Raw genomic sequence first — 13622 nt, 5'->3', positions numbered from 1 at the left:
CTAATATGTTTACATTTTCTACTATAGAGACAATTATAATGTGAAAGTCAAACAGTTGAACATTATAATGCAAAGATAAATACCACTATTGTTTCTTTTGAGTTACGCGCAAAGTTACAAGAGGGTTATTACTACTAGCAATCCCTAATAGAGCAGTGTAAGACTAGAGAGCTAGCCATTACCACCCACAGCCAACTTCTGGGATACTCTTTCATCAACGAATAGTGGGATTGACCGTCATATTACAACGCCTCCACGTCTAAAAGGGCGAGCATGTTTATTGTGACGGGGATTCGAACCCGCGACCCTCAGGTTACGAGCCGAGATACCTAACCATCTGGCCATGCCGGGCTACTATTAATTTGTAAAGAGTTATTGCTGAGTAATGCTGACTAGTTGCCTTCTATCTTGTCTATTATTATTTAATTATGAATGGATAGCACAGAGAGCCTTCGAGTAGCTTTGCATGATATTCCAATTAAATCCAGCCTCACGCAGTAGAACTGTCTTACTCGTTCAAGGGTCCAAAAGTCGGAAGGATGTTAAAATAATTCGGTGCTTCAAAGTATAGCTGCTGGGAAAATATTAATTGTAGTCATTGTTTCTGTCTACTGATATTTTCCTTTTTCAGACATAATAAACTAACTTGTAAGCACAAAGAATTCCATTGTACCAAAAAAGTACACCTTTTTTAGTTTGCATTGAGCAACTGTTTGCCATTGGGATTTTTTCTTTTCAGGTCCTATCATTTAGCCACTGATTAATTGGTTTTAAACTCTTATATTTTTCTTGAGTATCTTTCAATTGGGTATTAGCCAACAGCAGTTCCTCACCATTACTGCTGAATGCTTTACTTTGATTGTCTTTTCTATCTTATGCGTATCTCTTCTTACAGTGCTTACACTGTTCCTTAATACACAATGTTTGAGATAATGCGTGAGAAATTCTATGATCCTTTTCGGGACAACGTACAATGTTAAATTTGTACTCCTTGTAATTTTGTAGCCATCTTGTTATCTGATCTTCTAGATTACGAAAGCTCACCAGCGAATTCAAATCTGCATGATCTATTAGAAGTGTAAACCTTTGTCCACATAGATAACAATAAAAGTGACACTGAGCTGGAAAAATATTTAGTATTTTCTCTTGAGTTGTACAATAAATTCTATCTTATCTGTACTATACTCTTGACAAAACATCTCTTACTCAAAGTCACTAGCATCAGTATCTAAGATGATTGAACCTGACATGGTTAATATCTCAATATCAGAGTAGCGGTCAATTCCTTTTTCAGAATCTTGAATAGTTGTTTACAATTAGTAGTCCAACGACACTTATTTTGCTTTTCAATTGATTTGTGTAAAGGACAAGCTATATAATTTATACAGGTTCTTTACTGTTGACTATTTCTGGAGTTAGTCGACCTTTGGCACTTCTTTTCTGCTTTGTTCCAGAAAAATTGTCTGTTAATGGGAAAAGTTCACACGTCTTGGGATTCAACTTAGGTTCTATTCTCTCAACTAATCCAGAAACTCCTTTATCACTTATTAAGCATTACCAAAAGTCTTCCCATGTATCATTATGTTACTGAAGTAGACGAGTAAGACGTGTCAGGGTAGTTCATAAAAAAACTTTCCATTAATCATTGAAATATAACAGGAGCATTGAAAAATCTAAATTGTAATACGCGACAAATTACTACAATCCATTTCCTATAAGGGCTCTTTTCTCTTTATATTTGCTTTGTCAACCTACATTTACCAATCTTCATTCTTAAAATCCAATATCGGAAACGTTTGATTTTGATATAGCATCCAAGGTACAGTCAATACGTAGTCATCCTTCCTTAAAAATTAAATCACTTTTGAATAATTCACAAAGAACCTTGTGGTCCCAACCTTCTTCAGAAAATTGGAAATGGATAATGTTTCTTCACGGTTTCTATCTCTTTGAAAGCCTCAGCGCATTTTACAAGTGGAAGTTAACTGAGTAAACGATGTATTGGGAATGCATATCTCGTGTCAGTATAGTTAAGATATTTTATTTGTAAAATATGAGTCTTGAGTTTCACTGAAAAAGATCTATTGATATTCAATGAACAATTTATTTAATATCTGACATTTATTAGCTATAAGACCTGCACAGATGCAGTCATATAGCTGTCATACGTGTAGTGAGTAATAAGGTGTCTTTATATCATGGTTTAACATAAAATGTCTTACATAATTCCTCAAAGGATGTTTTATTACGTAAAACCTCATATTTTGCAATTTTTCACCCATATATGGATCTAACTCCATTGTTTGTTGTTTCCAAGTTTCTAATGACGCCGTATTTATTTTTAGACACCCGAGAGTTCTACCAATCGTTAATCCTTCATAAAGTGCTGGAGTATTTGGTTTTACTGTGCTCCAGCTACTACATATAAATTTTTCCTTATAAGTCGTGGTATGAGTATTCTTGGTATGTTCAACCTATTGTTTAGTAGATGTCGTGTAGTGGACTGGCTTTCTCTGGTCATCAGTTATGAAGCTATGTTAGAACTTTACGCCTACTTGTGATTTGCATAATTCCTTTTTTCACATCTTAAGCAGTTTCCCACTCATCCTTCCCACTTGGGATAGCTTTAGAACTCGGATTCATCAACGTACTGTAAGGCTTTCTATCAATCAATCCGTGAACGCGTGAACTGATTTCTTTAAACAATGAACTTCCTATGTCGTTTGGGAAACATGGGGTATTCTATCTAATTTTACCCATTAAGACCAGTTAATTTCTGTTTCACAATATCTGGCCAACTCTTTCTTGTTCTTTCAATCTGATTGTGTTTAAAGATTCGTCCTTGGAGCATTGTTTCTTGAGGGTGTAACGGATTTAAAGATAAAGAGCAGAGCAACAAAGACGTTACCAAAGTATATCTATAAACAGTAAAGTTGTAGAGCATGCATCATAGTTTATCTGTGGAGATCTTATTAACAGAGCGTATTAGTACAGTTTATTCATAGAGAGTAGAATAACAGATTATGTTGGAATAGCTCATCTGTAGAGATCGCAGTATCACAGCATGTTATAGTAGCTAATCTTCACAGAAAGAGTAGTAACACAGCATGTTAGAGTAGCTAATCTTCACAGAAAGAGTAGTAACACAGCATGTTGAATTCTTTCGCCCGTAAAGAATATAAAGGATTTGCTATTATGTATTTATATTACTAACTATATTTGTTTTAGTTTAATATATATTTAGAAATGCAAATAGCTTATTCGTGATAAGGAGAAACCTACTTGAAGTAAAAATATATCTCAAGACTGCTGGTTGCAAACTCTCTCTTTGTTAACCTGAAGATGACCTAAGAAGTTGAAACGTTGTTCTCTGCTTTAATTAAAGTTTTAATACTCATACCAGTCGTCTTAAGATACAAGTAGCTTATATTGTTAAATGTATATTGCGAAATTTTTGCATGTTCTCTAAATCTGTAGAAGATTCTTGACCGTAATAGCCAACAATATATGTTTTTACTGTATTGCAAACTGAAATTTCTAGAACATAACTTAATAAGTATAAAATGTAGGCATCGCAACATACTGGCAGACAGTTTAATATTGTTGGATTGCTACCGTCTGAACCAATTATAAATCTCAAAAGTTATAACTATGATAAACGCTTATTAATCAGAAAACTACCCAAATGTGACCAGAAACATTTAAATATTTCGAAAATTATAAGCCATTTAACTTCATTGAGTTAATTTTAGACTGTAGTATTTCTACAAAGACATTTTATAACTTCGGCAATGAGAAGCTTACGTGTACTCAATAAGCAACTAGCAAGCTTGCCCTCAAGAGAAGTACACCTGTCTAAAAACCATAAAATTAATTCGCTCTCTAAGAACCGCCGATAAAAGATTCATTTACAGACCAAATAGAAGTTTCAGTATTAATTGTGAGTTTGTAAATTTTTTCTATAGAAATAATTAGTTGTAATAACCATTATTTTAAATTGTTTTGCTGTTTATATATTAAAATATATTTGTGTTAAGAAAAAATTGTGTGTATCAATCTTGTTGGCAAATGTTATAAATTTGATATATATCGACATTCACTAAATTTGTAAATTAAAATTTAGTTTTTCTGCTATTTGAAATGGTAATATGTTTGTTTGTTTATAATTAAGCACAAAGCTGCACATTGAGCTATATGTGCTCTGCCCACCACGGGTATCTAAATTCGATTTTCTAGCAGTGTGAGTCCACTGTGCCACTGGGAGGCTTGAAATAGTAATATCTAAAATAATAAGTCAGAGACTCGTCCGAAATAAATTACAATACGTAAAATAATAAACTGAAGGCTTATCCGGGATCTAAATGAGAGATAAAATTCGGTCTAAATTCAAATTGAAATCTTAATACAGTTTATATTTATCATACCAACAGGATTTGCTCATATATCATTATCAAGGTTTTCTTGAACCATCTTCCACCAAACAGCTCGAAAGTTAAAACAAAAGTGAATTGAACAAAACTGCCAACATTTTAGAATCAAAAGTAAAGGTATCAATGAAAAATATGAACTTAAAAACGTTTTATTGAAATATCTATCGATGATAATTTATTGTCTACAGATGCATTAGGTGAATTCTCTTGTGTCTCTGCTAGCCAATCTATGTTGAGTGATAAGTTAGATATCCAGGTAAAACTCAAACAAACCGAGCTTGAGCAAACCCGTATAAAAGCCGAAAAAGAGGAAGAACAAAAACTCGTATAGAAGCTGAAAGAGAAAGTAAATGTCTCATGCCCGTACCGAAGCTGAGAAAGAAATTAGGCTGAAAGGAATGGAAACTGAACCCAACTTCAATCGACCAAGGTGAATGACAACTTTAAATGCAATCAACATATTAAAGTAACACCAATTATTTTAAAATAAAGTTGATAAATATTTCCAACATTTTGAGAAAATTGCCCACACCATGAAATGGTCCACCAAAAATTGCCATTATTGTTGTTCCAAAGTGCTGTAACTAGTAAAGCACAAGAAGCTTATTCCAATCTTTCTCTAGAAAATTGCACCAATAAGGTTAAATCAGCTATTCTCAAAACATGCGATTAGTACCAGTAGTTTATAGCCAAAAGATCCGAGGTTATCGCAAGAAAGAAAGCCAAACTTGTATGGAATTTGCTTTAAAAAAAGTTTGATCCATAGTGTAATTCTATATACATTGGCAATAGTTTCGACAAACTAAGGCAATTATCTCTAATTGAGGAATTCAAGCATTGTGCAAGTGAAGACCTAAAAACTTACTTGGATGAAAAGAAAGTTCAAACACTAGAGGAAACAGTTACTCTTTCTGATTATTACATTTCAACACATAAAGCCACTTTTTATGAAAAGAAATTCCAACCATTTCGAAAAAAAATGTATTTGTTCACTCCAATAAGGTTCAGGATTTTTTTTTTGAAAATCCAACTTCTCTAGTTTTGTATCTTATTTCAGACAGGATAAAATTTTATCAAAATCATCAAGGCCTATTTATCATTCTTATATATGTATAAAAACTTCTCATGTTATGTCCGATTGTTGGCGATTGAAAAGAAAAGAAAAGGAAGCAACACCGAATTCATTCGGGTCCATATATGTACGTAGTTTTACCAGATCACCCAATGTTGTTAATATGGCCACTGATATAAAAGATAATAGTTAGAGAGGAATTTAGATATTTCTTTGTCTCTTAGTTCTGTCTTTCACAAATGACACTTCTAATTCCATACCTATACGTATTATATGTGATACTTGAGCGACTCAATCATTGTTTTTAAAAAATATATATATTGCCTTTAGATTCGAGTTCTGTCACTGGTGAATCTGTTATTGCTCAGCGTTTTGAGGGTAACTTTTAAAGTTCCTCTTCATAACACTTATTTATCATCAAACTAGTTTCAGGACCATTTATGGTTGGAGTAAGACCTACTTTGCCAATTAAGGGTGTATCATTATTGTTCGGAAATGGTTTGGCTGGGGAAAAGTTGCAGAACCCAAAATGGTTATTGAGCTGATCACTGATTCATCTAAAGCTGATATTGTTATTGAGGGGAATCTGGATGTATTTTCCTCATGTGCTGGGACTCGAGCACAGCTAGAGACATTAAGCCAAAAATGAATGATACGCACGTATTCAGAAAACGGTATTATGGATTTTTCTCATACTTTTTGTTTGATCTAACGAGGATTTTATGAATACTTGTCATTGGTGAATGACAATGATGGACGCGAGAGATTAATTCACCTGGTGAAAATCTGTTTGCTAGAAGTAAACTAATCGCCAAGAGAAAAAAAAAGGGATCAGCAGACCTCTTTACTATTTAAATATGCACTCTCAAAAGATAAATTTGAGAAAGTTACAAATGGTCATAAAAATATGACGTCTGCGAAATGTATGATCTTCAGAGAACTATAATGTGGCAAATCGTTTTTCCTAAAGCACGTTGTTCTGGAATGCTGAAAGTTGCCCATAAACAGCCCATGGGAGGTCATTTAGGTGTCAACAAAATATGTGACAAAATTATGAGACATTTCTTTTGGCCAAATATTAGACAAAATGTTTCTCAGTTTTGTAAAACTTGTCCTATTTGTCAATTGGTTAGAAAACTAAAACAGAAAATTCATTCTGCTTCTTTGAAACCTATTTCAGCTTTTGAAGAACACCTTAGTCATGTGATTATTTATTGTTTAAGCACTTTCAGATGTTATATAATTTTATGACGATAAAGTTATTTGTATTTATTGTGTTATATACTGTCATGATGACTGAAGTTGAGTAATTCTTTGAAAATGTATCACATTTAATGTGTTGTTTTCAATGTATCTGTGTAGATATAATATCTTAGTTAAAAATTGTCCAATGCCAATTTCTAATTCTTCAAGGAGAAAGGTTTAGCAGATTTACTATTACGTATTTAGTTTACTATCTACGTTTGTTTCAGATTAATATATATATTTAGAAATGCGTGTTCGTAGAGAGCAGAGTAACAGATTATGTTGGCATAGCTTATTTGTAGAAATTGGAGTATCACAGCGTGTTAGGATAGCTATCTTCACAGAAAGAGGAGTAACACAACGTGTTGGTTTCCTTTGGCTGTATAGAGTGTAATTGATTTACTACTACGTATTTATGTTACTACCTATATTTGTTTCAGTTTAATATATATATTTAAAAAATGCATGTGACTTATACTGTCAAATGTGTATCGCAAAAATCCCGCCTGTTCTCTAAATGTGAAGATGATTCTCGAGAGTAAGAATCAACAATACATGTATGCTTTACTGTGTTGCCAACTGAAATTTCAAGAACCTCGTCTAATGAGTATAGAAGGTAGCAACTGTAACATGTGGAAAGACAGTTTAATATTGTTGGGTTGTTACTGTCATTATATTATAAACCTTGGAAGTTATAATTACGATAAACACTTGTTAATCGGAAAACTGCAGAACGTTTATATATTTCGAAAATTACAAACATTTAACTTCAGTAAATCAATTTTAGACATTAGTATTTCTACGAAGACACTGCATAACTTCGGTGGTAAAAAACTTAAAGTGTGCTCAGTGAAGCAGCTAACTAGTCAAGAAAGGTGTACTTGTGTATCAACATAGAAATAATTCGTTCTCCGTGAACCGTCGATAAACGATTCAGTTCCAGATCAAACAGAAGATTCGGTATTGTTTGAAAATTTATAAAACTTTTCTACATAAATTATTATTTATAATAACTAGTTGCAAATACTGTTATTATAAATGTTATTGCTGTGTGTATATTAAAATACATTTATGTCAAGAGAGAAATTAGTGTATGTCAATCTTATTGGGAAATATTATAAATTTGATATATATTGACATACAATTAACTTCTAAATTAAATTTTTCGGCAACTTAAAATCGTAATATGTTAACTATATATAACACAATAAATTGGAAACTCGCTCGAAGTAAATCATAATACGTAACAAAGGTCTTAACAGCTATTGGTTCTACCCAGTCTTTCCTATAGCGACTACGATTCCCACATCTATAATAGCGTCCCTTTCTGATACTTTTTAGAAGATTTATTATTCTCTATATGCACCTATTTTATTTTAGTTTATTCCAATACATTCTGCTACATTTATTATCTAAACAATTCTTTTGTTCTTTTAGGCTACCATCAATGTGAGTTGACGTCTCAATACAACTTAATTTAATAATGTTTAGTTTTATCTGAAACCTTAATGAACTCTAGTTTCACCAACATCTGCATAGTTTCCTTTAAAAATGTAAATCTACTATGTTTCATCCTATTTTTGTTGTGGTGTCTATAAATTGATCATCACGTGATGAAGATTTCATTATTTTATCAGGTGTGTACAAGTGAAATACTTAGATAAGGCTTTTCAAACCTCCTGCAAGTTAGGGTCCCTTCCTCCCCCCTTACAAAGTTCCAGAACTTTGCTCTAAGTAATTCTTTTTGGTTCATCTCTGAACCTATTTGATGAGATAGCTACCATTTTTTGGTAGATGTTATGGCTCTCAGCTAGAATTTTACTAAAGATTATCAAAGCTGGTTCTTTGAGATGAATAGAAGGATTGATGTCTTGTTCCTCTGCAAGATATTTCAAACTGATTTGTTATTATTCCAGTGATAATTTCATACCATAGTATATTGTTTCTTCTATACTGTTATCGAATTGGTCAGCTAAATTCTCGAACTGGATATGGTTTCATCATGATTGTAGCAACAGGTGACACAGCAGTAGTAGTAATAATTGTAGACCACGAAAGATATCCTGTTCCATGCTTTGTAGAAATTAGTGATTTTGGTTGGAACTTAACAACTGTCTTATCTTTAGATCGAATCATTTGTTTTCTAGGTGTGTTTTTTTCTATCACTGATACTTTTCTACCTCAATAATACTCTTTTCTACCTTGTTCGTAACGTATTCCTTTATTTGAATCATCTCCTCTTCCCTATCTTTTTTGCTTTTCTTTCGACCTCATCCATGCACTTGTGCATTTCTTGAAACTTATTACTGTAAATCTTCTGTTATTTTCCTACAGCTTCGTTAATATTGCATTTAGTCAGATCTACTTTTGTTTTTATTTTTTTAAACAGTCTCTTCCTTTTAACTTTTCTCTTAAACTCTTGTCACGTTCTACTAATTTTTTCGTCCTTTTTTCTAACACTCGCATCAGCACCAGTGGTGTGCCTATCGACTTACACTTAATGTTTCATAGACTTAATACTAGAGACATAGTTTTGATACTCTTGGTGGGCAGATCACAGATAACCCATTGTGTAGCTTTGTGTTTAATTAAAAGCAAACCATTCTTCTTATTTTCTTTAAATGTCTTCTCAGTCTTTTTATTATTTTTTATCTTTTTCTTCTTTATCCTCTTTCAAGTTTCTGTAAATTTATCATTTGTTTTGTTTTATCTTTTATATTTATTTCTTTTGATTTTTTCTTTCTTTCTTCCCGGTCTTCTTTTAATTTTGTATCAGATTTTCGTATTCTTCTTTAAATTTTCTAATCTTTCATTAATTATTTCATTATACGTAGTAACACTTGAATCTAACCACTTGACCATGTTACTGTGATCTTCAGCAGTTACAATTGAGTAAAAGTTCTACTTTATATTTACCAAAATAATATTTCACTCCAGACATCAGTTTTGTAACATCCAGTACACGTAACAATTACAAATTAGGTTATTTCTTCCTTTTTCAATTCTATAAACTTAAACAATTGTATACACGTAAGTTGTTTTAGGCCTTTGCTATAAACGGCTTTTAAACTTCTTAAAATGCTAGGACTAACGTAAAATCAACGTACTTGTACAATATAACTTATTAAGCACGATAGTTAATACATATAAAATGTACTTCACAATGACTGATTTAACTCTCTGCCGTGAAATATCTTTATACACTACCGTCTCAACTAGCTGTCATTTTCAACTGATTCTACCCTTCTGTTTGCAGGCAGTAAATGCTGATATAGATGTGGGATGTTGTGGGCTTGATTCTACCGTTCTGTTTGCAGGCAGTAAATGCTGATATAGATGTGGGATGTTGTGGGCTTGATTCTACCCTTCTGTTTGCAGGCAGTAAATGCTGATATAGATGTGGGATGTTGTGGGCTTGATTCTACCGTTCTGTTTGCAGGCAGTAAATGCTGATATAGATGTGGGATGTTGTGGGCTTGATTCTACCCTTCTGTTTGCAGGCAGTAAATGCTGATATAGATGTGGGATGTTGTGGGCTTGAGCACCCACATCTCATTTTCCTAATTTCTTTTGATAATTTTATTATTATTATTTATCTTTAAGAATATTTTCATGTGAGGCTAGCAGAAGGAGTTTAAGACTAATAGACAGTACATCCTCACCGCAATCTGGATCCTATTTCCGCAGTTCTGTCCAAAATCTGAGGTACATTTCATATCCCACATTATAGCCTGTATCCTGGGGATTCTTTTTATTTATGTAGCTTTTTTATATTTTTGTTTGGTCTTGTTTTTTTTTATTAGAATATTTACATATATATTCCAAGAATACAAAGGACAACTACCTCACTTACTCTTTCTCCCCATAAATAATTACACATATATACATATACACATACACAATTACAATGTGTACACACTTACACTGTTGGAGCATCAAAAAGACCTACTTATCAAAATTTCAGAGAAATTGAACTAACAACAGGAAAAAAATATTTATTATGTCTCACCTAGTATACAGACATATCTTAATCCCTCGTACGTGCCCGCTACATCTATAGTACATAGACACTACGCCTTAACCATTCAAACAGATCCAGTACTTCACTAGTGTACACGTGGCCGCAATAGGTCATTAGTGCACAAATTTATTCTTTAACCCTGTGGTATTCTTCGGTTCACTTATTTCACTTAAAGTGACAAGGTAGTAACTGGAAGATACCAGGAGGTTCACCAATTAAGAAACTGCAAAGCTGAAATTCTTACTTTTTGAATCTGGAACAGAGAAAACGCTTGGATATACTTTGGCACACAGTAAAACAATCTTTTTTCAAACCATGTATAAATCAAGATAAAAGTCGAGTGTAAATGTAGTATTTTTAATAGAAATATAGATGTGATACTACATTCTATCCGTGGTTCTCTAAAGTTGTTGACAAGTTAGAGTGACAGAATTTATTTAAAAGATAAATGTTGTGTTTAAATTTAAATAAATAATTCAAAAATTGCTATGGACTAAGAAAACATTACATTATATACTGAAAACAATGACACTATTTTCTTCATAACTGATTATCAGTCTCATTGTTACTTTCTATATGAATTTAATATGTCAAAGCAATCCGTTACTTGAACGAAAGCATGTGATTTCCTATTTGACTGACCAGATTTTATGAGTAACTGGGGAAAGAGGAACGAACTAGTTCACTTTGGTAACTTTTTTTAGTAAGAAAATATTCTCAAAATGTGCTACAATTTTGAAGAACTTATATATCAACTACGAGTGTAGAATGTGCATGGTATGCCTATGTAATACAACTCTTCGCATGGACTCAGCACGTCACTTGTACACAAACAGGTGTTTCTGTCATTTTCCTTAACTAATATGTCACTAATACATAACATGTGCGACTTAACCCTTTTACATAAACTCGGCACGTCATTAGAACACAAACAATTATGTTTAACTCTTCACACGAATCTTTATGTTACTTGTACTTAAAAATTTACGTCTTAACTATTCTCATAAACTGTACTGAAATACTGTAATGGTTTCTAAGCAAAAATAAATATTTTGTGAATAAATTAATTTATTTTTCACAGGTACAATTTTGTTTACATGACTACATTCATTTTGGGAATCACAACTCTCCTTCCCTGGAATTTTTTTATCATTGCTACTGACGTGAGTAAAAACTTTCCACTGATAATTTTTATAAGATGTTCTATGTACAATGAATTATTGTAACTTTATATAACTTTTCAATATATTTATTTGTTGTTTAAACTTGTAATTTTGCTTAAGATTTAAACTATAACAGTCATTTTGTTTTATACCCTCCTTATAATATCCCTTCGGTGTGGTTTTCTGTATATGATGAGTGGACTTCCCAGAGAAGGTTCTGTACTTTCAGTTTACATCTTCTGGGATCTAAATATCCACCCACTTGTTTACCGTGCGTGGCAACCCCTAAAGGGGAGAAGAGAATCCTTGTAGTTGATGGGTCCAGCCCTAACACCACTTTGGCCTTGAATTCCTGTAGACGGGCGGCCTTGGGGTGACTCCCCCACGATCAGTCGGTTAGTACACTTGGACATTATGTCTAATGCTAGTGTTTGGATATAGTGCTCACAAAACTATGGCATTGCTGCAACGTCTTTGGTTGGCATAGTAACGCGCCCCCTCGTAGAGCTCCATGGTGGGTGGGGTCAGTGGACACTGAAGTGTATTCTCTTTATTATGGATACTCCCATACTTAAAAAAATAAAAATGAAAAAGTTGAGGAAAACAGATTATCGGAAAACAAACACGCACCGACGACTCTGTTGTACAGTCGCCATCTCAGTCTGATTCTGACTTCTAATCATGCACTCCTTATCCGAAGAATCCTTAGAGCAAATGCCTTCCTTTTTTATTTAAAATGGATTAGACGGGCTTGCTGGTTCCCTCAACTAAGTAAGAAAGTTACAATCTGGAGACATTTTGATGGAAATATCTTCACCACATCATACGCAAAGAAAATCAGTAATTTGTCTATCGAGGTTACTCCCCATATAACTTTTAATTCTTCCAGAGGAGTTATAATTGAGATGAATTTAAAGAACATTCCTGATTTGGAAATCCTCGCTTGTTTTTCCAGCCTAGCCGTTTCCGTTTCTGCATTGCACCGAATCTCCACTCGCAAAGACGGAATTATGGTACCCACAAGTGTAATTATTTTGACGTTCACATAGCCACATCCACCTGCCACTATGAAACAGGATACTTAAAATATAAGGTTAGACCATATGCTCCAAAACTTCTTCGATGTTTTCAGTGCCAGAGATTCGGTCATTCAAAGACATCTTGTTGTGAATATTTACCCTGTGCTCGTTGTGGTGATAAAGACCATGATGCCTACGAATGCGAACTTGGACCACACTGTGTCAGTTGCAGTGGTTCACATACCTCGTACTTACGTTTTTGACCTAAGTGGTGGGAGGAAAAAGAAATACAACCTTTGAAGATTGTCAATAATATCTCTTATCCTGAGGTTCGGAAATTAATGTCTTCTACTCCATCTCGGGTATATGTTGCTGCACTTTATTCCTCTGTTACAGTGGGACCACAGACAGATATCTCTGTGCCTCCAAAAAGAGTCATTTTCAAACCACCTCAAGAGTCTTTTGCCTTCCATCATTAAGAGGGTAGATGAGCTAACGTCTACTCCCATATCTGTTCCCATCACTTTATCCAGTAACTACTTGGATCAACTTCCTTTAGCTCCAGGTTCTGGTATTAACTCGGGTCCATTTTCTTCTCCAGCCATGAGATACAGAATGATCATTCCTTCACAACTTCAGTCGCTAGAATCTTCTTCCAATGACAGAGACCTG

At 33.5% G+C, this 13622-nt stretch overlaps 1 protein-coding gene across 8 annotated transcripts in view; it reads left to right on the top strand.

Annotated features, from left to right (window-relative positions):
- Positions 1-13622, top strand: part of LOC143247141 (equilibrative nucleoside transporter 1-like) — a 75615-nt gene that overhangs the window by 18918 nt on the left and 43075 nt on the right. For 5 of the 8 annotated variants that reach the window (XR_013026397.1, XR_013026399.1, XR_013026395.1 and 2 more), the window contains one exon: positions 11850-11931. The exons of 2 other annotated variants lie outside the window; for them this stretch is intronic. Coding sequence is in view for 1 of the 6 variants with exons in the window: in XM_076494742.1 (XP_076350857.1) it covers positions 11850-11931 (82 nt within the window). In the remaining 5 variants the exon portion in view is untranslated. Of the gene's footprint in view, positions 1-11848; positions 11932-13622 lie in introns of those variants that run through there. One more of the 8 variants, XR_013026400.1, reaches the window with a different exon arrangement.

Source organism: Tachypleus tridentatus, chromosome 3, assembly GCF_004210375.1.
Source record: "Tachypleus tridentatus isolate NWPU-2018 chromosome 3, ASM421037v1, whole genome shotgun sequence".
Classification (NCBI taxonomy): domain Eukaryota; kingdom Metazoa; phylum Arthropoda; class Merostomata; order Xiphosura; family Limulidae; genus Tachypleus; species Tachypleus tridentatus.
The sequence above is the reverse complement of the archived record's forward strand: the minus strand, read 5'-3'. Positions and strand labels throughout refer to the sequence as shown.